Source organism: Pagrus pagrus, assembly GCF_965226575.1.
Source record: "Pagrus pagrus genome assembly, chromosome: 17".
Lineage (NCBI taxonomy): Eukaryota > Metazoa > Chordata > Actinopteri > Spariformes > Sparidae > Pagrus > Pagrus pagrus.
Window position 1 is genome coordinate 9141191 of NC_140201.1, and position 24615 is coordinate 9165805.

The 24615-nt window shown below is 43.0% G+C and overlaps 4 protein-coding genes across 4 annotated transcripts; 1 reads left to right on the forward strand and 3 right to left on the reverse strand.

Moving 5' to 3' along the window:
* Positions 1–145: 145 nt before the first annotated feature.
* nrm (nurim) lies at positions 146–3890 on the reverse strand. The gene is made up of 4 exons (XM_084378694.1): positions 3735–3890; positions 2549–2742; positions 2260–2436; positions 146–1763 (listed from the first exon to the last, which is right to left on the reverse strand). Exons 1-4 carry the CDS (start codon positions 3883–3885, stop codon positions 1458–1460), a joined length of 828 nt encoding a protein of 275 aa, XP_084234820.1. The 5' UTR covers positions 3886–3890; the 3' UTR covers positions 146–1457.
* Positions 3891–4031: 141 nt separating this feature from the next.
* On the reverse strand, positions 4032–7171 carry limd1b (LIM domains containing 1b). Its single transcript, XM_084379288.1, has 7 exons — positions 6934–7171; positions 6670–6771; positions 6219–6286; positions 6072–6134; positions 5818–5948; positions 5619–5670; positions 4032–5538 (listed from the first exon to the last, which is right to left on the reverse strand). The coding sequence occupies exons 1-7, from the start codon at positions 6965–6967 to the stop codon at positions 5455–5457; spliced, it is 534 nt and encodes a 177-aa protein (XP_084235414.1). The 5' UTR covers positions 6968–7171; the 3' UTR covers positions 4032–5454.
* Positions 7172–9498: 2327 nt separating this feature from the next.
* Positions 9499–20244, forward strand: cdcp1b (CUB domain containing protein 1b). The gene is made up of 13 exons (XM_084380045.1): positions 9499–9740; positions 12046–12270; positions 12742–13071; positions 13176–13391; positions 13480–13830; positions 14633–14848; positions 14933–15289; positions 15401–15760; positions 15871–16068; positions 16172–16528; positions 17337–17693; positions 17786–17867; positions 18678–20244. Exons 1-13 carry the CDS (start codon positions 9677–9679, stop codon positions 19177–19179), a joined length of 3615 nt encoding a protein of 1204 aa, XP_084236171.1. The 5' UTR covers positions 9499–9676; the 3' UTR covers positions 19180–20244.
* Positions 20245–20855: 611 nt separating this feature from the next.
* clec3bb (C-type lectin domain family 3, member Bb) lies at positions 20856–23925 on the reverse strand. The gene is made up of 3 exons (XM_084378673.1): positions 23784–23925; positions 23503–23601; positions 20856–21670 (listed from the first exon to the last, which is right to left on the reverse strand). The coding sequence occupies exons 1-3, from the start codon at positions 23878–23880 to the stop codon at positions 21279–21281; spliced, it is 588 nt and encodes a 195-aa protein (XP_084234799.1). The 5' UTR covers positions 23881–23925; the 3' UTR covers positions 20856–21278.
* Between the last annotated feature and the right edge of the window lie 690 nt (positions 23926–24615).

Below are 24615 nucleotides of genomic sequence, written 5' to 3' on the forward strand. Positions count from 1 at the left end.
ATAATAAATAATATCAAAAAGTGGGTGGGATTCGTCCCACTTTCCTAAAATAGCTGAGGCGCCCATGGTGCAAATACACAAAACTTCTTGGCCTTTAAAAAATAAACAACAGACCTCGTATGAAAACATGAACAGAACAACACGATCTGGAAAATCCTGGAAGTTATTATTGTCATTACAGTGAGGCGACAATGCAGACATAAAAAACATGTTGAATAAAAAAATACAGTACTTTCAAGTTCAAGAAGTAATGACATGTAGAAATAAACTTGTTCTTAATCCTGTAGAAGATAACTGGTCTGACATTACAGTCGATGTGTCCAAAGCAACCAAGGAAACAAACATCACCTGTTTCTCTTTATAGCTGCAAAATGTGAAAAACAAAGCTGCATTTGTTTTAGCCAGTGTGAAATCTGTAGTGACAGTAGTGTGCACAGTGAACCTGCAGTGGTCAGGAGGAATGTTACAGCCTGTAAAAATAAACTACATGATAAACAACAATATAAATCAGCAGTATCAGCATTCATTAGCAGTATATAAACATTTAATACATGACAGTGTGGGTGTAAGCACTTATAACGTTAACTTCTCCTGTGTGGCAGCTGTGAGTGGTGGCCGGTGTTTACTGTACATTAATAAAAGTACCTAAAAATGTCTGTATAGCTGTGTGAAAATACATTTTAGTGTGTATTAATACATTAATTAAATGTTTGACTACTGCTTGTAATTTCTTAATAGAGAGATTTAAGTAAAGTGTTACAACATTTTATATCTATGCTTGTAAAAACATAATATTTGGAAGGTTTTTATTGCAAAATGTTATATATAAAATCTTTTTGGGACAAATCTTTCCTCCTAAATGTAATCAGAAAATAGAGATATGCTCAAAAATATAACTATTACATTATGTTCTCTCTGAATTTTAACATTTCACAAAACGTTTTACTTTAATACCAGCGACTTTTTGAAAATACTGACACATCCTTGTTAGTAGAAGGAGGCTTTTGTGTTTAAATAAATGGTGAAATAAATTGTCCTTTTGTAATAAAACAGGTGACCGGATATTTTTGAAGGGACCTCTGAATTAAGAAATCAAAGTTTGAGACATCTTCAACTGAGTTCATGACAACAAAATCCAGTGTTTCTTTACGAGACCTCAGGAAGTGTTTGTGCTTCAACCTAACCAAAACGTAAGACAGCATTTAAAAAAAAAATAAAGTTGCAACATAAAGAAATATAAAGATTGAACATATTCGTGGTTTGCAGAAACGTAGAAGTCGGAATCTCCCTTTCTAAAATCTCATACGCCGTCGACAGTAAATTTATAAAATACAGTGTCAAGTTTTTTGCCGCAGCAGACAATCAGGCTCATTGAGAAGCCAGTTACAGTATTTCTGGTTAATATGAAGACGACAGGCAGCTCCACATCACAGCGGTAAGAACACCTTCACTTCACTTCACTTCTCCTTGTGGTAGCTGTTGTCCCGCTCGCTGCCCCGCTGTGGCTCGCTCAGGAGCTGCATCTTGCTTTTAAGCTGGACGCAGAGGTAGGCTAAATCCTGTTTGTCCAGGGAGTGTGCCAGGGCCAGGTAGGCCGACAGAGTCCCCGCCAGCAGGAGCCTGTCCAGGGACAAGGCCGGCAGGAGCCACAGCACGACGCCCAGCTCCAGGCACACCGGGTGGCGGAGGTGAGACAGGAGGCGCTGGGCACGAGGTGACTTGTGAGACAGGGGGTCCCCTAAACCGAGACACCTGTAATACACCTGAGAGACCGGAGAGACAAATTAGTTCAGGCAGCAGCGCCAACAACAAGTCAATCTATTTAGAGAACAAATTACAGGTTTTTCATAATCACCGTCACAGATTACACACCTTGTTACACTCAATTTAATCCTTCTTAATTTGTCATGTTGCTGTTTTGGCATCAAATCAAAATAATCATGATTAAAGATGAGGATTTAGCAGTTAAATTAACTGAAACGTTGATCCTTTTAAAGCCAAACGAGGTTTCGCTGGCGGACAATATATGAGGTTAGAAGTTCAAGTCTGACAGCTTGTTCCTGGAGACGCAGAAGAGTCGTGATGAAATTCAAATTACTGCTTCAAATGTCTCAGAAATGTATTTTTTATATATTGCATCTTCTATTTCTACTCAAGACCTGCTAAAGATAATTTAAATCAGCGCTTAAAACATTACGCTGCTGGCTTTAATACAAATCTAATGATCGGAGTATAGCTCGCTGACGAAGACCTGGTTACCTGCTTGATGCCCAGCAGTTCTGGGTAATCAAAGATCATGAGGATGCTGCAGATGATCGCCCAGCAGAGGAAGTGCAGGGAGAAGCAGAGCAGAGGGAACCAGACACTCCAGGGTGCATGACGTACTGACCACAGACAGGGGGCGCCGGTCACAGGCTGCCAGTACCGCATCAAGATCTGCACACAGGAGGAGAGAGGACGCAGAGCGGTGTCAGGAAAGAACCTGCATCAGAAATCCCAAACTCCCCAAAATGTGAAATGCATTCAATGCGAGTGTGTGTTTGTGTACCTGGAGTGCCAGCGCCGTGGTGAAGCAGTATGCCGTCCTGTTCAGGGCTCCCAGCACTGACTGGAGGGCCTGTTTGACCGGTGACCAGGCGAGCAGACTGTGCTGTGTGGTGAAGAGAGCCAGCAGCCCCACATCCACCACAAGACACCTGAGGACAGAGCTGTCCCGCAGGGCCACCGACCACGGTATGTCGTCTGAGGTGTGAACAAGAGGAGAAAAAAGAAAAGAAAGGTCACTTTCAATTGTTTTATTGTCTTTTCCTGTATGTGAACAACCATTATAGATGCACAACCAGTGTTCAGACTGAGAATAAAAACTAAGATTAGACTGATTATCGGCCTGGAAGATTAACACGTCACAAATAATAGCCTGTAAACACTGAATAATCTGAATCTGCAAAGTAAATAGTTAAATATCTGTTTTCAGTCTCCCTGATTTCTAAAAATCAGCACCGGTATCGGCCCTGAAAAAGCCATATCGGTCAAAACATGTACTAAAATGGAGCTGTAGCTTACTCAAACAGCTAAAATTAAACCATTTGCAATAACAAAATAATCTACACATGACTTGAGGTTTTCCCACAGTCATTCACCGGTCATAGCCTGATAACACACTGTGATCCATGAAAGCATTACGAACACACAAGCACTGTTTGCAAGCACTCAAGCATTAACATGCCACAGCAGTATGATACCGAAATCAGGGCCTGATGACGGTTAGTATGCCTGATAACAAAATCACAGGGCCGGAGTGAAGTTGTTGAACAGATCTGGTTTATAAAACAATCTCTAAAAATAAAAATGTTGTGCGCCCAACGTGGGGCTCGAACCCACGACCCTGAGATTAAGAGTCTCATGCTCTACCGACTGAGCTAGCCGGGCACTGACCTCTGGTGGTCGCTATGTGATATATCAAGTTTCTTATTACACTGATTGATGCGCTTGAAGTACAATACAACAACTAATTGATCTAAGACAGTTGAGTTTTGGGGGTTTTGTTCACTATAAGCAATAGTTTAATTCATTTTATAACACACAGTCCATTATAACTGAGCAATAACAGCGAGTCGACCCCTGAAATCATCCCGCGTTAGCTAAGTTTCCCTCATAACTCCTCTCTGAAGTTAGCTAACTTCTCCTGGTCGCCTGCCAGCCGCAAGTGAGCGTTAACCCCGCGCTAAGCTTACCTCGGCAGAGGGTCGTGTCCCCGGTGATGTTGTGGTAAATGGGTCGGAATGATAAAAACCGAATGAAGTCTGCGCCGGATATGAAAACAAACGCAAAGTTGAGCAGGGACACGGTGCACAGGGCGCAGCCACGGACCGTGACTGACGCCATTTCAATCAGCGTTTATCTTCATTTAGCAGCTTCTTCTTTGAAGCTCTTCCGGGAGGGAGTCTGCTGCAGTACCGCCCGCCGACACGCGGTGTCGCTGTTGTGCGGTGCAACCAGTGGGGGAGAGAGCATGAAAGTGTCAAAGTGGGGTCAATTATTTAATTTTCTTTTATTGAAGCTTATATACACACATTTAAATATCTGCTTTTGTTATTAAAGTCCAAAAATCCAAAATAAACAGCTAAACTAACCACTGATTTAATTTAATCTTGGCATCCACATAGAGAGGGAAGAGTGGAGTTAAAACAAATATAAACAAAAGTAATAACATCAATAAATAAAGAATTAGTAACCTAAAATATAACTCTTTGGACAGGGTTACATAAATTCAATTTATATGTCACAATCTAATGTGAGCATTAATAGGAGCCCATCTGATTAGAAATATGTCCATCTTTACGTGAAGTTTCGCTGTTATCTTGTCCCTTGCATACACTTTCTTTCATCACCCTCTAATAATGCCACTGATGTGCAATTGGCGGTAACAGTTTGATACATTTATCATTTTTCTGGCCACCAGCAGGAGGATATGCAATAAATATAACTTTTTTTCTATTGCTCCTTCAGGGATACCTCAAAAGATATAAAACATTGGGTTTAATGGTAACTCAATGTTCAAAATGATTAATATTTCAGTCTGAATCCCCTCTAGATGATTTAAGTTTTGGACAGTCCCAAAAAAAATGTGTGTATAATCTCCAATCTGCTTACAATCCCTCCAGCACAGCTTTGTTTTACTACAATCAAATTTAGAGGGACTTCTGAAGTATCTCATTTTCGATTTCCAAATAAAGTATTTCCACAGTGGACTATTAGTTATCTCATGCCCATCTTCACACACATTTTCCCATGTTTCACCTGCAAAAATGCACCTGTAACTGCCTATACTAGCTGTAAAAAACACAATAGGTTCACATCATACAACGTTACATGGTCCAAGGTCAAGTTTAATAACAATATCCCTGAAAATGGAAACCTGACACTTCTTTTCCTAAGGAAATATGTAGTTATCTGCCAAAAGAAGCAATTTTGTGACCTCAAAATACCCCTGCCTGAGAGTAACAGGGGTATTAAACTCATTATAGTGCTTTATTTCCTTATTTACACTAACTTTGTGCATATAAAATAGTCAAAAACAAATGCTTGGGTAGAAAAACAGCCTTTAAAAAGAGAAAAATCATCATAAATTCACGTGTAATAGCACAGCAGAAAGAATGCGTCCTTACTATGAGCAGATCAGACATTATTCCACTGTTTATGATACCACTGATATCTGTTTTCATGGAGTTGAATCGGAAATTTGCAACAAAGACAACACAAAAGAAGGTCTTGATCGCATTAAAGCAAAAAAAAGATTACCCAAGAAAGAAAAGAAATAGAGAGCACACCAGAATACACACGACTTTGGATCTACTTAACTTCATCGCAGACATGAAAACATGTAATTGTGCCAAATGCAACAGATTCATAACAACTGAATAAACAGGAAGACGTGTGTCAGCCTCCTTTTTCTCAAATCAGGTCAACCTCCCCGCTGTAGCACTCTACGTGGTAATTTCTGTCAGATGATACCACTCGAATCGCCTCTGCAGACCCCTGAAACAACCGACAGACGATTAAGATAACATCCCAGAAACTAAAGTACCGCTGCCTGCTGCTAAACACTCACAGCTCACCTCGCTGGGCAGTATCGGCGCTCTGCAGGCTGCACACGGAGGAGCTCGGACCCTGAAACCATGAAAGCAAAAAGGTCACAGAAACTCAACGGTGCAGTCGCTCTGGGGTGTGACTCATCTCATGTGCAGCCTGTCTGGCAGGGTTTTTGGTTTCATGTTTTGTCTGCAGTGTTGTTGTTGTTGTTGTTGTCGCACTCACCTGTGGAAGTCGCTGACGCAGTAAACTCTGCTGTCTGTGTCGACAGAGAAGGGCCGACCCTCCAGGCTCCGTCTGCAGACGACGCAGCGGAAACAGGACGGGTGGTACGACTTCCCACGAGCCTGCAGCACCTGGCGAGTGTTGTGAAGAAACCAGAAGTCATACTTGAGTAAAGGAAAGATATCATGTTAAAATATTACAAATAATAGTTGAGTCAATATATTTAAATTCTGGTAACTTGAATGTTTACTCACCATGTCCATGATTATACCCCCGCAGCCGCTGCACACCTCTGGGGGTGGATGGACTCCTGAGTACTGCAGTCATCAGCAAAACAATTAAATCAAAGCTGGATATGGATGTTTGTGCAGCGTTGACCTCTGCGTACAGGATGTTCTTACCAAAAAATCCTCCTCACAGTAGATCCTTCCTGACACTGTGTAAAAAGGCTTCCCACTGAGCTTTTTACCTGAACGTGAGACAAAAAAAAAAACAAGCAAAGCAAAATATCTTCCAAGTTAAAGATCTGAGTGCCCCTTCTACGACCGCAACCAACAAATATATTCATTAATTGCATGATAATACGATAAAATGTGAAATAAAAAAACATTTAAATGTTCATTACAGTTTCCCAGAGCTTAAAGTAACATCTTCAAATTGCTTCTTTTCTCAAACCAACAGTCCAAAATCCACAGACTCTTCATTTATTGTCATAAAAGCAGCAAATCCTCACATTTAAGGAGCTGAAACCAGCAAACGTTTGACATTTTTGCTTGAAAAATGATGAATTTATTATCAAAATAGGTTTTTTTTTGGTCAATGAATCAATTAATCGACATCCAGAGGACTCACTGCAGACGCTGCAGGTGAAACAAGTGTCGTGGAATAAATGTCCCATCGCCCGACAGGCTCGCTCTCCACCATACACCGCTTTACTGCATCCTGTACAGCGTCCTGAAGACACACAACACAAACACAAAGCTACAGTGAAAGCACACACTGTACAGACTGAAAACACACTCACACACACGCTGAATAACGATCTATCTGAAGCCTACAGAGTGCCATTAATAAATGATGTTAAGAAGATAAATAATCAGTGATTTCCTTCCTCACCAAAGTAAAGATCTGAACTGTAACGTGGGTCCATCTCCTGACGTCTGTCTCTGTCTGCCGGAGTCTGTACAGTACAGCTGAGGGTCTAATTTTATGTCCGGTGCAGACAGCTGTAAGCGGAGCTGCTATCTGGGTTTATGGCTGCTGCATTCACACATTCGCTGCTTTTGGTCTCTCCGACTCCTCCGAGGCGGCCGGCTGAGTGGGTGGCAACACACAGGGCCAACTGGTATCTTCTAGCAGGAGTCAGGACTGTACATGAGGGAAGTATTAGTTACTGTTATCGTCATCATGGGACCGGGGCTGGGCGTGATGACACTGAAGAGCAGCTCAGTCGATCCGTTTTCTTGGTGTTTACGTCCTTTGATGAGGTGAAGTTACCAGTGTAGAAGTAAAAGTACACAAGTATTATCTGCTAAAAGTACTTAGGTATCACAAGTAAAGAGCAGCCTACTCACTCTGCAGAAAAATGATCCCAGTGGGTCATGTTTTTACTCAATATTACATTATTTCATTGTTAATATCGATGTTTAAACAACATAAACAGCTGGAGCTTGTTTCATATACTGTACTCATCAGAGGGTTCAGTCCAGTGTCAAAGATATGTTGGAGGAGCCAGATGATTAAGCACCTTTCAACGATTCAAGGTGGTTTACAGAAGACACAAAGGCATTAAGGTATAAAAGAAACATAAAGGTAACATAAAGACACACAGAGACAGAACTTAAATGGATTCAAACTAAATAAAATAAGGTAAAATAGGAAAAACAAAGTATCTATATTCATGTTTTGGACTTTTCTTTTTCTTTTTCTTTAATTCTGAGATCACAGGTAAAGATAGACAGGAAACGGGCCACAGGTCAGAACTCTTTGGGCCTCAAACTGTTGTTTAAATGAAATCTGAGAAGTGTAAAGTCGACATGTTTCAGTATAACAAAATCCTGTGTTTTGTTCATTTTCTTGTCCGGCCTGTGACTTCTTCGCACTCTTCCTCCTTTCATACATTATTTCTTAGTGAAACTTTTACACATTTCATCCAGTGAAGCTAACAATATAAATACGAACCTCATGTGAAAACAATCACCATGACCTCCTAACATTTTGACATTTAATCTGCAGCTTCCTCATATTAATGTCTGATTAAATAAAGAGCACTGTCCTGGAAATGACTGGAGCTGGTGTAATCTTTGTTAATCTGTCTGCGCATGTGCAAAATATCGAACAAGCAGAGCCTTAAAACTGGATCACAACTTGCCACTGCTCATATATCTTGTGTTACTGCCCTCATGTGGACCGTCGAGGCTCTGAGTTTTGTAACTCCTGACCTAGAAGCCCGAGTAACAGCTGGAAACACATGTTTCATCTCAAGAATAAAAGGTTGTCTGTGTTGTATTTTGATTAAATATCTTATTTTTTCTCATATTTTCAGCTACAGCACTTGTGTGTTGAGGAGGAAAGAAACGGGCCGACAAGATGACGACAATAACAAGAATCCTCTTGGATGCTCCCGACGTCTGACTGAGCATTTCACAACCTCATCAGTCTCTCGTAAACAAACAACAAGTTGTCGTAACGCCTTTTTGACACATTACACAACATTTAACGTCTCCACGTGTGCTTGCAGCACACCGACAGCTCAGGAGTGGCAGAAAGGGACGCCATGAAACCCTCCAGGGCACATGCTCGTGTGTCGTGGATCTACAGTAACCCGGGAGGGGATGGAGGGGGAAGTGTGACAGCTGCTGATCCTGCACTGAGGTCTCCTTGTTGAGGCTCGGTGAAGCTGTCTGAACTCACCACACCGCCCACTCTGCAAGCTGTCAGACTGGTTCAACCAACAAAAAACACACTCCTGTCACTTGTTTCTAACTGTACAGGTGTGTGTGAGCTTGAGTTTTGGGGGTTGAAGTGTTTTCACAAGGGACAAATATTCCCTTTTTTAAATTTGAGGCTCAGGCGAGAAAAATTGTTGAAATTTGGCTTCAAATTGATGTCGAGTGTCAATTTTTGGGCGTGTTGTGGTTAAAGATTTGTGAGGCGATGAGCTGCTGAAGCGTTCAGAAATGTTAACTCAGGTGTGTGTGAGAGTGGTCCTGCCCTCAGGTATGTTTCTGTGCAGGAATGTCTTCGTCATGAGACATGTGGAGGCAGGAGGAGGGAGCCTCTGCAACATGGGAGTGTTGTTCAGGAGTAAAGACACCAAACGTGGTGGAAAACATGCACATGTTGCTCCTTTAACTTGCTGTTTAACCTCTTTAATTCCTGCTGCGTGTGTCGATAACATCAGGGGTTTTCTTTGATTTTAATTTGGGGGTATTGAATCAACTCTGAGCTGTCTCCACACCCTTCCTCCTCCTCATTTTGGGGATACACAGCACCGTGCCAACAATCCCTGGCATGTTTGGCTGATTATAAATAGGGCAGCCATTGTGCCACACAGTGAGGGAAGTCACACAAGGACTCTTATCATAAGACTGCATGGATGAGCTCTGCAATAAAGGTTTTAACAGCAGGGCCTCCTCCTCCTCTTCTTCACTTGTCAAGTTTGGGCAGGTAACCGTAACGTACCTGAGGTCCACGCCCTCCGCTCCGGCGCGCAAAGCAGGAAGTGGCTGTCAACGCCGTCGCCGTTTGCTGTAAAGTGAATGAAGATGCAACTGTGTTTTTGAGAGACGAATACAGCCTTTACATTTTTTCTTCTTTGGCATTTTTAAAAACGCAAAAATCCTCCTTTTGGGCGAACATGCGGCTGTGCGTCACCTGCGCGCTCCTGGGACTTCTCGTCCTGACGGTCCTCGACTCATCAGGTGGGGGAAAATAATGTTTAAGCTCATTTATTGTTCGGTGAAGCTTTATGTGCATATTCCCAATTTAATCGTCATATTTTAGTAGTGCTAAAAAAAATCCCAAACACCCTGATATCGTGTTCAGTTGTGGCGTCATTTCCAAGTTTCTGTGCCAATTGGGTCAAACTGAGCTGTCTGTTGTTGTAAAACGTGCTCAGACGAAACTCTGATGCAAATCCAGTCTGAGCTACTTTAAAGATAGTCGAGGACTTTAAGTCAACACGTTAAACATGATGGATTGTGTCGACAGTGGAGAGAGACTCAGCCGTGACTTCTAGACCTCCATTTTCAAAAGCTTTATGAGGCGTTTATGGAGCTTCCTGAGGGCATGAATTCATCACGGCTTCATTAATGATTGACCAGCAATCTGCTGGTGATGAACTATGAATCTGGCGGGTGTTTCATCATGTTTTTCCCTCCTCCACTCACTTGATTCATATCCTGGAGGGGAAAGTCACCAGCAGCAGCTTTGAATTTCTTCTCTTTTCTTTGTGGAGATGAAACTTTTGTCTCTCTCCTGTTTGTCTGAACCCTGTGACACCCTCAACACACCCTTTGTTTACTGTCACAAGAAGCCCTCCGGCCAACGCTTGGTGGGAAATGCTGTTAACACTCAGACACACCTGCGTTTAAAAACATTAAAGTGTTTTTATTTCGATTTTCACGTCACCCCAGCGTGAAAACTGCCACCGGAGTTAAAGGTGCAATCTAAGAATTGGCCACCTGTTGGATTTATACTCCAAACCAATAGGGGGCAGTATATATCACCTGAGCAACCGCTAACTGCTGCTATCTGTAGCAAGCCCCTGGGAAGAGCGCCAGGCTTTAAAGCCAACTTTCATAGTGGCCAAACGGTGTAATTACGCCACGTTTTTATCCCATAAGCTCAGTTAGCAGTGCAGCTAGCGGTGATATATTAGCTGACTCTGCATGGACTGGGAGGTCGGAGCAGCTCCCAGTACATGCTAGTCCAGCTTATATCACTGTTTGGTGTTGTTTTCTATCTGGTTATCGCCACCTACAGTACATAGTGATTTAACAAGACAGGGGCTAGCTGGTTAGCATGCTAATTTCTCTGCAGCACAACACATAGACGTCCTTTACGTCACGTAAAAACTGCTGTTTCTTCACATTCTGGTAATAATTTTAGTCTCTTAATGTTTTAAACTAACATTTTTACATTCGAAAATAAGTTTATTGTAGAAAAATGTGTTTATTTCTCAGAGTAAAGCTTTAAACGATCTAGCTTTGTTACTGCAAGTCTGGTTCTTACATATTGCACCTTTTTAATGCATATTGCAAAAGACATGATTCATCAGCATCTGCTTTGGGGAGTGCCCTTTCTGTCCAGACGTATTGGAGGAAGGTTACACAAACGTTCTTGGAAATTTTTATTTTAATCAGCCTCTCTATCTGATAACTGTATCAAAACATACACAGGTTGGAGCTGTGCCTGGACTCAATCAAGTTTGTTAGAGGGGAAAAAATCACAAGAAAACTCTGAGGCACTGTCTATTAAACTATTAAAATGCCTTTATTGTCAAGCTGTGTAATGGAGACGCTGTTTCTAAACGACCTCAGACCTAAGTTGGCATTTCCTGTACTGCAATCTGTTTTACTTAACTGACATTTACACAGGTACGGATATATTTGCATTAAGTTATTATCTGTATTCAAACAGAAAAGGCCGTGTTTTAAACCACTCAAGCTGCACTGGAACCTCAGTCGGGGGGCGAATGTGAAACCAAAGCTGCTTTATAATGTGTTTTCAGCTGCTGACATATAAAATGACAGGTGAAACTCAAACAGAGTCATCATCTGTAGTCTGTAAACCGATAAGGCTGCAGGGGAAGTTTGCATTTTCCACAGAAGAGTCAGATATCACAGAAACAGCTTTTTTAAACTGTCTCACCTTCGAGTTCCTCTCTTTACTCACCACTCAGATGACTCACAACAATGAAAAGTCAATAAATTTGCTTTCGTTTATCACTAAACTACATGGGAATAGGTGTGCCTTGAACCACTCTGTTTGCTCAAGCACCAACAGCAAACTGTCCGATGTTTGTGTGTGAGTGCTTTGTTCCCTCTGTTACCTAAATATTAATGAGGTATTGGTCTGAAAAGCAGCTGATGAGCAGATATAACTGAACTTTCTCTCATTTTATATTATTATTATAATCAAAGCTATAATCTCTAGATTACTGATCACAGTCGACGACATCTTCAGGCTATCTGCAGCTCACGGCCTCTGATCTGTTTCCCTCAGAATGCCTGCAGACGACCGTCAGACCCGACAAAGACTCGACGGTGAAGGTGTCCACCGAGCTGCCTCTGGATCAGTGTGCTGTGTGTACAGTGAGCGGGGTGAACGACACGGAGACATCATGCACCTCCTCTCTGTCCCTGGTACCCGAGGAGGAGGTCAAACTGCTGTTTAACTGCTCCCAGCCGATCGAGCAGGCGTACACGGTGATGATTACTCGCTCCATCGGTGAGTTAACCGACCGCATTCAAAGATTTTTACAGCAATTGTTTTGTTTTACTTTGAAAATACTAGCAAGTATCGTAGGCAACTGGACTTGTTTCGGTTTCTTGAAGACGTGTCACCTTTCATCCAAGAAGCTTCTTCAGTTCTAACTAACTGGAGGGGAGTAAACAGGCTTTAAACTCTGTGCGGGAGTGTCCTTACAGAGTCGTTAAGGCCACCTGTGGGTCGTTGGTCCAACCGGCCTTGATGTGGGTTTCTGAGGCTAGCTGAGCCCAGGTGTGAATGGTTGTTAAGCTGTCTGTGATGTAACATTACAGCCAGTGAACTGCAAAAAAATATGAAATCTAAACTAGCTAAAAAAGTATTTGGAGTCCAGCTCAGGTAGGGCCTAGATAGATGTGCATGCACCTTCAGTAGAGCTGAACTGTTTAAAACCAATCTGTGCATCATCTCTTGTCTTTAATCTGAATCCAGAGTGCACTAAGGACGCCTGCAGCCCGACAACAGGAGACACTCAACCCTCCATCCTCACCGAGTTCACCAGAACCTTCACCTGGGACCTGAAGGCGCCCGAGAAGATAGTTGTGAGTCTGAACATCCTCGGAGAAGGACTGTTGGAGACGACGCAGCCGTGCTCTGACGGATTTCCGTATTCTGTAACAAACGGCAAAGACCGGACTCAGTATTGTCGAGGCGGTTCTGTGACGACTTTGGACCTGCCGGACAAAGCTGTTTTTTCTCTGCAAGTTAAACCAAACGTTCCAGTTGACTCGGTGCTGTTCCAGGCCTCCGCTGGACCACTAAGTAAGAAAATATTGAACTCTTTTAAGAAAGCCGAAGCATCAACTTCACAACAGCTGGTGAAACCCAATCCTCTGTGTCTCACTCTGTCCTTTCTACCCCTTCAGAGGGCCGAACCATGGTTGTATCTGTTGATTCCAGCACGACGGTGGTTGTTAGCCGTAATCGTGGCGAACCCGAATGTGAAGTGTGCTCCGTTGATGGATCCACTCCCAACTGTAGCCCGACAGAGAAGACCCTGACCAATGTTGATAAACTCTCGCTGGAGTTCAGCTGCCCCAAACCTCAGGACATGTACAGCATGAAGATGAGCAAGGAAATCAGTAAGAGCCGTTTTTACTGTAGTTGCCAGCAAAATGTAAAATTAAAATACTTAATACTTACTGAGGCATTTATCATTTTGTCCCTCAGGTTGCACCACCAGCTCGTGCACTCCTGCTGCAGGAGAAGTGGATCCTGAGTTCTTCGAGAACTTTAAAAGATCCCTGACGTGGGACATCAGCGTACCAGACAGGACCGTGTTAACGTTGGACTTCCCTGGCGGATTAAAGGAGTTGGCCGGAGCAGAAAATTGCCAAGATGGCCACCAGTACTCGGTGAGTACAACAAAAAGAGACGGGAAGATCAAAACTAACAGCTACTGCAAGGGCGGGACGGTTTCTCAACTGAATCTGCTCGGAGCGACGACGACCGTGACTGTAGAAGTGCCCAAAGACGGAGAACTGGACCCGACGTTATTCACCGTCAAGGCGGCACCAAGAGGCAAGTTCAGCAGTGTGTTTACAGAACAATGTGTCAAATGCAAATTCATATAAACCAATGCTACAACCTTTAAAACGACACTAACATGCGTCATTAAATATACCTGGCAGAATGTTAGCAAAACAATTTTCATGATAGTGTAGACGACCTTCGAGTTAGCATAGCAAGTTAGCAAGAAACTTTCATATGTTGTCCCTGGCCAAATGTTTAAAAAACACACCCTAAACATGAAATGAAATAACATATTGTATAAAGTGTGTGTACATAACATAAAAGTGTATTTCAGGAAGTATAATTACAGCAGTTTAAAGAACAAAATGAAGAGTCTACAGCCATGCTAACAGCTTATTGAGGCTGCACTCACCATGAAGCTGAATGCTAACTTCTGCATGCTAAAGATTAGCAGCCAGAATGTTTACTACGTTCACAACCTTAGTTAATACAATAATTAATTAATACATCCATGAGTTTAAAACATAGACTGTATATATGTAGTTTAATGTGTTAGCATCAATTGTTGAAGGAGATTTTAATAGTTTAATAACCATTTTCAGTATTTCAGTCGACTATAGACCAAAATGGTGGACAAACAGACAGCTAGCATGACAAAAAACGTGCACAGGAGTTTGTTTTTGGTTTAATTTGACAGCAAAAAAGAACAGTTAGCATAGTTAACTTTCATTGGGCCGATGTGAATTTCTCAATAGTTTGGTGGACCAGCAGACTGATTGTTAAGAAGTCATTGTGCTGAGAAGTCTTTGCTCTTTGGTCTGATCAGTATCTCGCCACCTTTTCTCTTCAGGTGGCAGAATGATGTCTGTGACCCCGGATCCTGAAACCAGAATCATTATCAGCAGATCGAGCGACGAGCCGGACTGCAGCGTGTGTCGAGACGAGGAGCCCAAACAGATATGCAACCCAAAAATTCTCACCCTGGGAGATCCTACCAACACCTCCGTAGAGTTTACCTGTCCTCAACCTCAGGATGTCTTCAACGTGGAGATCAACAGAGAAATCGGTAAAAATCTCAAGAACAATTTGATGTTCACACACAAAAGTTAAAAACACAAATCACTTATATGCTCTTCTCTACAAATCCCAGACTGCACAGAGACTTCCTGTTCAGGGAACATCGTTCAGGCCGAGTACTCGCTGTTCCCAGACTTCAATCGCACCTTCACCTGGGATCTGAAAGTCGTCAACACTCGGGCCTTCCAGCTGGACTTCCCAGAACCAGGAATGAGACAGATTCCCAACGGGGACACCTGTCCAGATGGGCATACTTACAACCTCGTCACCTATCTGCGCACGGGGCCGGCAGAAATCGGTACCTTTTGCAAAGGAGGAACTGTGACGACCATCCTGGCTCGCTACAAGGGCCGCATGTCTCTGCAGGTACCTGGGGACCGGACGCTGGATCCAGTTGACTTCAAACTTAATGTTGGGCCCGAGACCAGCAGTAAGTCAACAAATTTATACCTAAACTTCCAGTTTTTATTCCCGAAAAGGATTATAAATGACTTCCTTTGCATGTTCAAGCCACAATACTCTGTCCTTGTTTTCTCTCCAGTGGTGGCCATAGTGAAAGTCAACCTACCACGAGGTGTTTCCAGCACAGACTTCATCTCAGCAAACTATCCTGGTAACTTTCCTGATAACCAGCAGATGCAGTGGGACTTCAAGGTGCCCGGCATGCACAACTACACAGTGCGTTTCAGCGACCACAGGGCTCCAGAGTGCCTCAACAACGAGGTGGAGGTGGAGTATCAGAAAAAGGACAAGAAGGTGACCAAACTGACTCTGACGGATCCTCAGCCGGAGCATCAGCAGGGCGACTTCAGCATGGTGCTGAAGAACTGCGAGACCAACACGACGCTGGAAGGACTCTCCCTGAAATACAAAGTCTCTCTGATGAGGAGCGGTCATCCAGGTACAGTCTGACAACATGAAGAGCTGACTTAATTGGGGAAAACAGTCACAGTTTGAAAAACAGGTTAAAAATCTTCTTCTTAAACACCAAAATATTGTCTTCCCTTCTAGTTCTGTGTGCGGTGGACCTCACCAAACACCCGGAAGTGTCGCTGCAGATCCAGAAAGTGGGCTCCGATCCGTACTGTGAGATGAGCGTCGACTCGAAGGTCCAAGAGAAGATAAACGTGGCTGCGGGCGGTAAAGCCAGCCTCTCCTTCCTCGACTGTCCGAATGAAGACGTGCGCCTGACTGCCAGCAGAGTGATGGGTAAGATGTTTGTGTGAATGTATTTAAGTCTTAATATTTTGGGGAATAGAAAATGAGCTATCTTGCAGAGAGTGAGATCCCGTTTTGTGCTTTTTCGCAACAGCCTGCAAAAATCTGGGCTCCTGCTCTCCGACCCCCCTCACCGTGCCCAAACTGGACTCCTGCCTCCCGATGCCGCTCCACAGCTTCACCTGGCGCATCACCATCCCTCAGGACAGCACCATAGATCTGCGGTCGCTCACAGGGAGTCTCCAGCAGTCCCTGCCCGGCCAGGAGTGCAATAAGTCTTCCTCCCTGCATGTGGCGGAGGACGACGGGTCTTCTCTCGGAGACTTCTGCCCCGGTGGAGTCATCAAGAAGGTTCAGGTCCACGCCAACATCTCTGTCACGGCATCAAACAGGAACTTCAAGAAAGACATGCGGACTTTTCTCAATGTCAGCTTCAGTCAGGAGATCCCAGGTAAGACATGAATATACTGCAGACTGCAGCTAGTGATCGTTTTTGTGATATTATTTATTACTTTCAAACTAAATACTGTCCTTTCTTTATGGTTGTAATTACATTTTGGGAGTTCTTACAGCTCTTTTTTTACAGCTTTGTATACATTTGAGTGAATCTCAGAGTCAGCTTCTTTTGTTTTAGTAATGAGTGCTGCTCGCAGTTAAACCACAAAAATGAAGCTGAACTGCTTCAAAGATCTTCCTCAACACTTCATCAACAACTGAATAGAACGAGTTTAGACGTGTTTGAGTGTTTTGTTGAGTGTTTGATGAGATGGACAAGGAACAGAAACAATTGGATCAGATATGATGATATTATTTAGATATTTGACGTTATGAGAGCCAGAGCTGAAGGCATCACACAGTTAATTGAATAATCCATCAGCACAAAATTAACCAGCAACATTTTTTACAGTTGAATTATTGTTTTAAAGCAAAAATGCCAAAACATCATCGGTTTCAGCTCCTTGAATGTGAACATTTTCTTCGTCATCTTGGTCTTCTGTGATAGTAAATTCAATAATTTGGGATTGTTTCGGGTTTTTGGGATAAATAAGACTTTTTGAACAGGCATTTTTCACTATTTTGATTAATCGTAAATAAGATAATCTGTATTTTTAGGCTGCACTTCTCTACTTTCTATTACTTCTTTAATTTAATTTAACTCCACACAGGGGCACTATTGTACCACAAATGCTGGAGACACCTGTTAAACGTGTAGACAGGATACAGTACTGACACTCAGTATTATCTCTCCCCCTCTGCAGAGACCATTATTTACAGAGTCAGTCCGAAGATGTCGTCCCCGACCCTGCTGGCCTCCCCCAACTGGCCCGAGGGTATGATGCCTTTCTCCACCGTCTCCTGGATCGTCACTGTACCGAGCGGGTACCAGGCGAACTTGCAGTTCCCTAACATCACCCAGCCCAAATGCAAAGACAGGCACACGGCCATGAAGGTGAAGGTGCTGGATCAGGAGGAGGAGCTGATGAGCCGCAGGGAGGACGAGAAGCAGGAGGACAAGCTGCTGGTGCCGCGGAGTTTCTATTTCAACATGTCCAACTGTATACCAGAGGAGGGACAGTTTGGTGCAGTGGCCAAAATCGTTCTGCAGAAGAAGAACAGTAAGCAAGCGGGACTGACTTGGACCTGTCATGTACACAACACAAACAATCCATATCATTAATTATATCATGTCTTCTTCTCGCCTCTTCAGATCTCATGGCCATCCTTCTCGGGATAGCAGGAGCTGTCGTGCTTCTGCTCATAGTGCTGACTGTTGTTTGCGTCGTCACTAAGTGAGTACACCACAAACAAACCTTTAACATCTGGGCTCAGACTTTTACCGAGTCAAGAAACATGACATTTTAAACTGAAAACATTCAATTTTACTCCTACTTGCAGACTTAAGGATATTTATCAACATTCTTGTGAGGTCTCTGGTCAAGAGTAGATGATGAACGGTTTCAGTAGAGAGACGGAGGAGAGCACACAACCTGAGACATGTTTTTGAGGGCAGATATCGTCGGTCATGATGTATAATATGTTATCTGAAGTCATTTTCCAGTGTCGCCTGTGTGACATCAGTCAGCGTTGCCTCCATAACAGTTAATTCCATTCATTCCTCCATTTCATCGTCCGCTGTTATCGGTCATTTCTTTGTTTGTTCGGCCGTGACCGTTAACAGTTAACCATTTGCTCCCAATGCTAGCAGAGACGAGGACAAACAAAACTTGTTACGTCGCGTGCGAACCACCTTCTCTCTCTGGCCGACCGACCACTTCCGGGTGAGCGCGTCACTAACCGCAACGCTTGTGATATTTTCGGGGGAAAGTCGCCACCGACACCCAGTGTGCATCTTTGGTATTACAGCAAATGCAAGGGCTTTCACCAGTGGGCTGTAGGCTCAATCAGCATTCATTTTGTCAGTTTTAAGACTCCATACTTGGATGAAAATGGGCCCTGCTCTCTCACGTGTTGGATAAAGTATCATGTTTTTGACTTGTTGAACTGGTTTAGTGATATTTATTTGTCTATCGTATAATATTTGTCTGTACGTGTCTGTTTGTTGACTCTTTCTTATTGTTTGTCTTCATCTTTTTAAACAGGAAAAAGAAACAAGACAAGAAGAACAAAGAGTCATCCATCTACATCGGCAAAGGGAATATCTTCCGCCCAGGCGACATGCACTTCACCAAAAGTCGCTCGGACAACGAATCACACGTCTACGATTCCATCGACGAGACGATGGTGTACGGCCACCTGCTGCCCAACTCCAGCTACGCCGACAGTCTGCAGGACAATTACAACGGGATGCAGGTGGACTCGTACCAAACATTCACAGGCCCTTCTGACGGAGAGCTGCCTGTAATCAAAGAGCCGGACTACGATCCCGAGATGGACCAGTACAAGCCGTTCCTGGACCCGGCTGAGTCTTTCCTTCCGGCCCGTCCGCGCACTCCCATCGACCGACAGGACAGTCTCGGCTTCCAGGACCGCAGGATGGTGGACAATGAGCTGTACACGTTCAAGAGCACGGGGGATATGAACACGATCCGGCTCTCTGGTTCTGACATGGAACCACAGCCGATAATGGAGGAGTCCTTGTAGTGGGTCGGGACTGTAGCTGCATGATGGACCGCTGTTACTGAATTGTCTTTACAGCCCCGAGCGTCTCTAGACTGCACTGATGTGAACTTTGATCACACTCAGGGAAATCCGAGTTCGATGAGCTCCTGATTACGACGCGTTTGTCAGTCATTTCTAAAGCTTCAGGAGAAGATGCTGTGATCCTCTTCTCTCATGAAAGTTTGGCTTTTTGGGAGAAACCTTTTTTACTATTCTTGCCAAAAGTTTTGTGAGCAGATTCCTCTCTCATGTTTGTCCAGTAAAATAAGGCTACAGACTGCAGCTGATCAGCTTAGCATAGCATAAACGCTGGTCACATCCTGTGGACTGTCACGGAAACTGAGACCTGGGCTAACTGTAGCTGCCCTTAGCTAGTTAGCTCAGGTAGCTGTGCAGCTAGTGGTTCAGAACTTGGAGCTTGGGGAGTGTTGGTGTTTACAACGCTAGCACAGGAGCTTTGGACTAGGACGGGTTGGGGCTAGCTGGTTAGCATACTAGCTTCAGGTCTGATTTTTTACTTAACGTTACAATCTGCTCACAAATGGCCAATAAAGAGTGATTAATATATGTAAATAAATACAAATTCTTACATAGACCCCTTTTAACTTGTTTGTTTTTGTATATATATATCATATTTAATTTGGATTAAACAAATTAGATATAATTTATTAGCTTTAGCCGATCCAGGCTAGCCGTTCCCTTTGTTTTCTAGCCTTTGTGCTAAGCTAAGCTAAGCTAACTTGCTGGTTGTACCATTCAAACATGAGTGAGATCAATCTTCTCATCTAACTCAGCAAGAAAGCAACAAAAATGTAAAACTTTGCCTTTTTAATGTTTGATTTGTTTAGTTTTATGAATTCTCTGTCCGCGCAGGATGGACTAAAAAAATGTGCAAGTGCACTGGTCCTATTTTTTAAAGTGTTTTTATCGTATTGTTTACTTGTCTAGAGATTTGTTTTTTTTAATTGTTTTTCTTTACTTGTAAATACAGTTTAGGTTGTTTTTTTTTCCAATAAATTCTCTGAAAACTGGTGCGGAAACAGTTTACGTCTGCCGTCACACTTATTTTTTCCCCTCTCCTGCTGACACGGTCCTCTTGTGCTCTCTGGATGGTGAAAACGATTTCAACCACAGGAACTCTGGCCATGGAAAACAGTGTGAAGGAGGAGGGTGTGGGAGCAGAAGCCAGTGTTTACCATGGAGAGGTTTATACTGGAAAAAACAAACAGCTGTGCCACATTTCTTTCGGATGCAGGTGTTGAATTTGAATAAAGTCTGCGTTTCTGCCTTTTTGACTTTGTGGAGCAGACACCACTCTTCCACACGAGACTAGTATCAATCTCGTCATCTAACACTCGGCAGGAAAGCAAATACCAGTGCTGTAGTATTTTTCCTTCAAGAAATGACAATAGACGAGCAAGTTTCCATAGTTTATTGATGGTGAGGTTACATCAGGTTAGACATTATAGGAGACTAGACACTAGCAAACTGAATGAATCTCTTTGAAGAATGTGATTGCAAGATTGAGTTATTAATTCAAGATTAATGCAATAATTATAATTCTGGCTCAATGAGAGTCTTGTCGTAATAATAAAGTAGTGAGATTTAAACCAGTGGCTCTCAACCTGTGAGTCATGGAAGTTACACCCATTTGAAAGGTGAAAGGTGCCAGCACCGACACACACACACACCTTTAGTTGCAGGGACACTGGCGTTTTTGAAATGTGAACATTCATATTTTTTGTATAAAAGACATCAGAAATCACTGATTTGCTTTGGAGGACTTAATGTCCCGTAATCTCTTGTTTGTCCTAAACTGAACTGAACTTTGGTTTTTCTTGTTACCACAAGGAATGCTGCAAATGACATATCACCAAATCCATTTAGGCAAAAATAACAGCTTTATACATCGCTGTCGCATGCAACTGACTGACTTCTAGATCAGAATTTAGTCCAAAACCAGATGAGAACCACTGGATTTAAACTCCTTTAAGGATAGCAGGCAAAAGGGGGTGTTGCAGCAGCAGCGAGAGTGCACAGTGAAAGCAGCTATAACCATGCGCAGTCTATGATGAGATTAATCAAACAATGTTGAACTGGCAGACGGACGGCTTCTCCTCACGACAGTTCTCGTCCAGCCACTTCCCGCGGGCGGCCCCGGACAGGGCCGCGCAGTTCTGGGCCTGCCCGCCGTCCGGCTGAGGACGTTCCCAGTTTTTGTATGTGATGCTGGAGCCGGTCTGGTCCACCCAGACGCCCTCGGTCATCATGTCGTTGATGCCCAGCCAGACCTGCTCATCTGGGCCGATGCTCCGGCGGATGTAGTCTCTGAGCTGGTCGTTCTCGTCGCTGGACGTGGGCGTACCGAGGACGCCGCCCAGGTTGTTGCAGTCCTCACTGGCAGTGTGATAGCGTTTCCTCAGAGGTTCAGCCAAGTAACACTTTCCGTGGATCTTTTCACCTTTCAGACAGACTGAGGAGAATAAAACAGGGGCGGATGGTTAGATAAACAGGGATTCAGTGTCTGTTTCATTTGGGTATATATCTTAAGTGAATAAAAGTACTTCTGAGGTATTTTGGCACAACGGGCTCGGCCATAATGAGCAACATGAGGAATAACTGCTTTTTTTTTGGGTTTAAAGGAACACCTGGAGAAAATTTAGTGTTCTGAACATAAGTTCAGAAGTGCACCGGACACGTGTTGTCCAGATTAAAGCGTGTACTTTCAAAGACGACACATGTGTCCCATCTGTGTTTATGTGTAGCAGAGACAAACCTCAGACTGTTGACTCCGACTTTAATATGTACTGGGAGCCTTGAACAGTGTAGCTCATGACACACTATCAATACATTTACTCAGTGACACGCTTTTGTCTTAATTATGAACATGATACTAATGGCTGCTTGCCCACCTACAGTTCATCTTGCTCAAGGACACTTCAGCAGGTAGAATTTGTCTTTCCAGGGCCGGATGAACTTATTCTGGGGCCCCAGGGGGAAAAAATTACTCCTGTTGACCCTCCAGCTGGCTTTCTGTGTATCAACTAGAGAGCATAATATAAACTTGACCTTTGCTTTCTGGGCACCTCAGTTGTAGAAGTCCCCTCTTAACACTCATTTTTATCTGGCCTTGGTAATAGTTTTTAATAGTTTAATAGGTAACGCTTTACATTAAAAGGAACCGCTCACCCAAAAAATGTAAATTCATTATCTACTCGCCTCCATGCAGATGAAAAGTCGGGTGACGTTTTGTAGACCACAAAACATTTCTGGAGCTTCACAGCAAAACAGCATCGCAGCGTTCTCCTACACAACTGAAGGAGATGGGGGAAAAACAGATTTTCTGAAAAGACTTTATTTACACCCTTGATGTTAAAGCTAACGCTTTTATCTTCAGCTTGAAAAAGGGTGTAAATAATGTCTTTTCAAACTAATTTGGGATGTCTGGGCTTCCAGAGACTTGGAGTTCACCGTGCAAGCTTTATGGAGCCATTTTATGTTGTTTTCTTACATTTTAAAACAAGTCCCCATCCACTTCAGTTGTTTAGGTGAAAACTGCAACACTGTTTTGCTGTGAAACTCCACCTCACTTTCCATCAGTGTGGGGGTGAGTGGATGATGACTGAATTTTCATTTTAGGTTTGAACTAGGTTTGTTCCTTTAATGTCCTTGTAATAAGCCTGTACAAATCTGCGGCTTAATAACATTATTCTGTGTTAATAAGACTGCATAATTGTTAATAATAGCATTACAAACACACTTAAGTTCAGTTTACTTACTTATTATTTAATTGTTAAACCTTTACTAAGCATTGTTGCTGCTTTTATCAGATTAATACAAACTTAATTATACATTTATTGGCAGTAAACTATGCACTAATTATCAGTTAGCTGATCTAAAGTGAGATCAAAGCTTGACAAGTTGCTTATAAATGTCTTATAATCTAACAATAAATGGGTCTATGATGCTATAATTAACATCTGAAAAGTCTTCTACCTATTAACTAATGATTATTACAAGAGACTTAATGTATAGAGTTACCTTAAAAGGTTTTTATTATTATTGTTATGAAAACTAACAGTAGATTTTGACAAACGGTCCCTGTACAAGCCAGAGCCACGAGATTACATAACAATGCACAACCCACATCAGTAGATATTATACTTCAGTATTGTAAATGCTGTGACTCCATCATGTTAAGTCCTTGTTAGGGCACTTTTAGCCGTTCTTAAGGGGAATTATTTGCATTCCTTTAATGTAAACGTGATCAGATTCATGCTCGGGCTCTTCTACAGTCGAGCTCACCTGTCTGCAGGGCTTGTTGTTCCTTCAGTAAGTTGAGCTCCTGCACGATGTCGTCGATCTGCTTCTGAAGCTTCTCAACAGCAGCATCCTTAGTCGTATCTGAGTCCAACAACACCAGAGACACGAGGAAAATCACATCAGGCGAGTCGGATATTTGAGCATTTGATCATAAAGTATGGAAGAAAAACAAGAATACTTGATTTGAGATATGTAAAACACCTCATAACAGAAGCATAAATTCACATCATTTGTATTTCTTCCCACAGATTGTTGTTTTCTACCTTTTTTCACCAGCTTCCTCTTCGGTAGCGTCTGCTGAAACGAGCAGTTGACCAGCAGCAGGACTCCCAGCAGCACACACGCTCCTTTGAACTCCATGGTCGGACCTGTTGAATGAGGCTGCTCCAACGTGGACGCTTGCAATTTATCTCCCCCCCCCCTCTCTCTCTCCCTCCTCTTCTTTCTCACACCCTCCCTCTCATCTCTCCCAAACAGGGAAAAACACTGAAGCCATTTGCAGGAATAACAGTCCGACCTCAGGAGTTTGTGTGTGTCTGGCTCCAGACACTTAATGTGGAGGGCCAGTACTGACCAGAGCCAGGACTGGAAAGCAGGTGGAGACTGGCAGGACGAGACGGTGTGAAGCACTCATGAGCTTTTATGAAAGAGAAGTAAACAAACACTGATTCATCTGTTGCACGAATGCCTAAATAAAGTTATTTTTGGTTTATTTTTTGGCTCAAAAGACACGTTTGAACTTGAAAGAAAGAGACTTTGTTTCCTAAAAGTTGGCAAAGAAGTGTTTTGGAAGTCCTCATTTGGAAAAACGTAAATATTTCCAGGTGTTTCTGGCAGCTGTGAGACACCAAACTCGAAAAATCTCTTATGAAGTTTTGAATTACCTGTTTCATTCTATATCTTTTGTTTGAAAATCTTCAGTGAGAGCTCGAGACAAAAATAAAAGTTTGTTTTGGACCTGCCTGCTCTCAGCCTGCACACACTCACACACACACACCCATACCACAACAGTCTGAGGGCTGAGTGGAAATGATCCAGAGTCACATCTGGACTTTCTGTAAGATTTCCATTTTACACAAACCACGACTGACACGT

Excerpts from the sequence above, each read along its gene's own strand:
- limd1b (XM_084379288.1), bottom strand. The coding sequence starts at position 6,967 with ATGGACCCACGTTACAGTTCAGATCTTTACTTTG. Across the intron at positions 6,772-6,933 it reads CAGTTCAGATCTTTACTTTG|GACGCTGTACAGGATGCAGT; the intron begins GTGAGGAAGGAA and ends GTGTGTCTTCAG. Across the intron at positions 5,671-5,817 it reads TGCGTCAGCGACTTCCACAG|GGTCCGAGCTCCTCCGTGTG; the intron begins GTGAGTGCGACA and ends TCATGGTTTCAG.
- cdcp1b (XM_084380045.1), top strand. The coding sequence starts at position 9,677 with ATGCGGCTGTGCGTCACCTGCGCGCTCCTGGGACTTCTCGTCCTGACG. Across the intron at positions 9,741-12,045 it reads GACGGTCCTCGACTCATCAG|AATGCCTGCAGACGACCGTC; the intron begins GTGGGGGAAAAT and ends TGTTTCCCTCAG. Across the intron at positions 16,069-16,171 it reads GACTGCCAGCAGAGTGATGG|CCTGCAAAAATCTGGGCTCC; the intron begins GTAAGATGTTTG and ends TTTTCGCAACAG.
- nrm (XM_084378694.1), bottom strand. The coding sequence starts at position 3,885 with ATGGCGTCAGTCACGGTCCGTGGCTGCGCCCTGTGCACCGTGTCCCTG. Across the intron at positions 2,743-3,734 it reads GGACACGACCCTCTGCCGAG|ACGACATACCGTGGTCGGTG; the intron begins GTAAGCTTAGCG and ends TTCACACCTCAG. Across the intron at positions 2,437-2,548 it reads CCACGGCGCTGGCACTCCAG|ATCTTGATGCGGTACTGGCA; the intron begins GTACACAAACAC and ends TCCTGTGTGCAG.
- clec3bb (XM_084378673.1), bottom strand. The coding sequence starts at position 23,880 with ATGGAGTTCAAAGGAGCGTGTGTGCTGCTGGGAGTCCTGCTGCTGGTC. Across the intron at positions 23,602-23,783 it reads GAGGAAGCTGGTGAAAAAAG|ATACGACTAAGGATGCTGCT; the intron begins GTAGAAAACAAC and ends TGTTGGACTCAG. Across the intron at positions 21,671-23,502 it reads ACAACAAGCCCTGCAGACAG|TCTGTCTGAAAGGTGAAAAG; the intron begins GTGAGCTCGACT and ends TATTCTCCTCAG.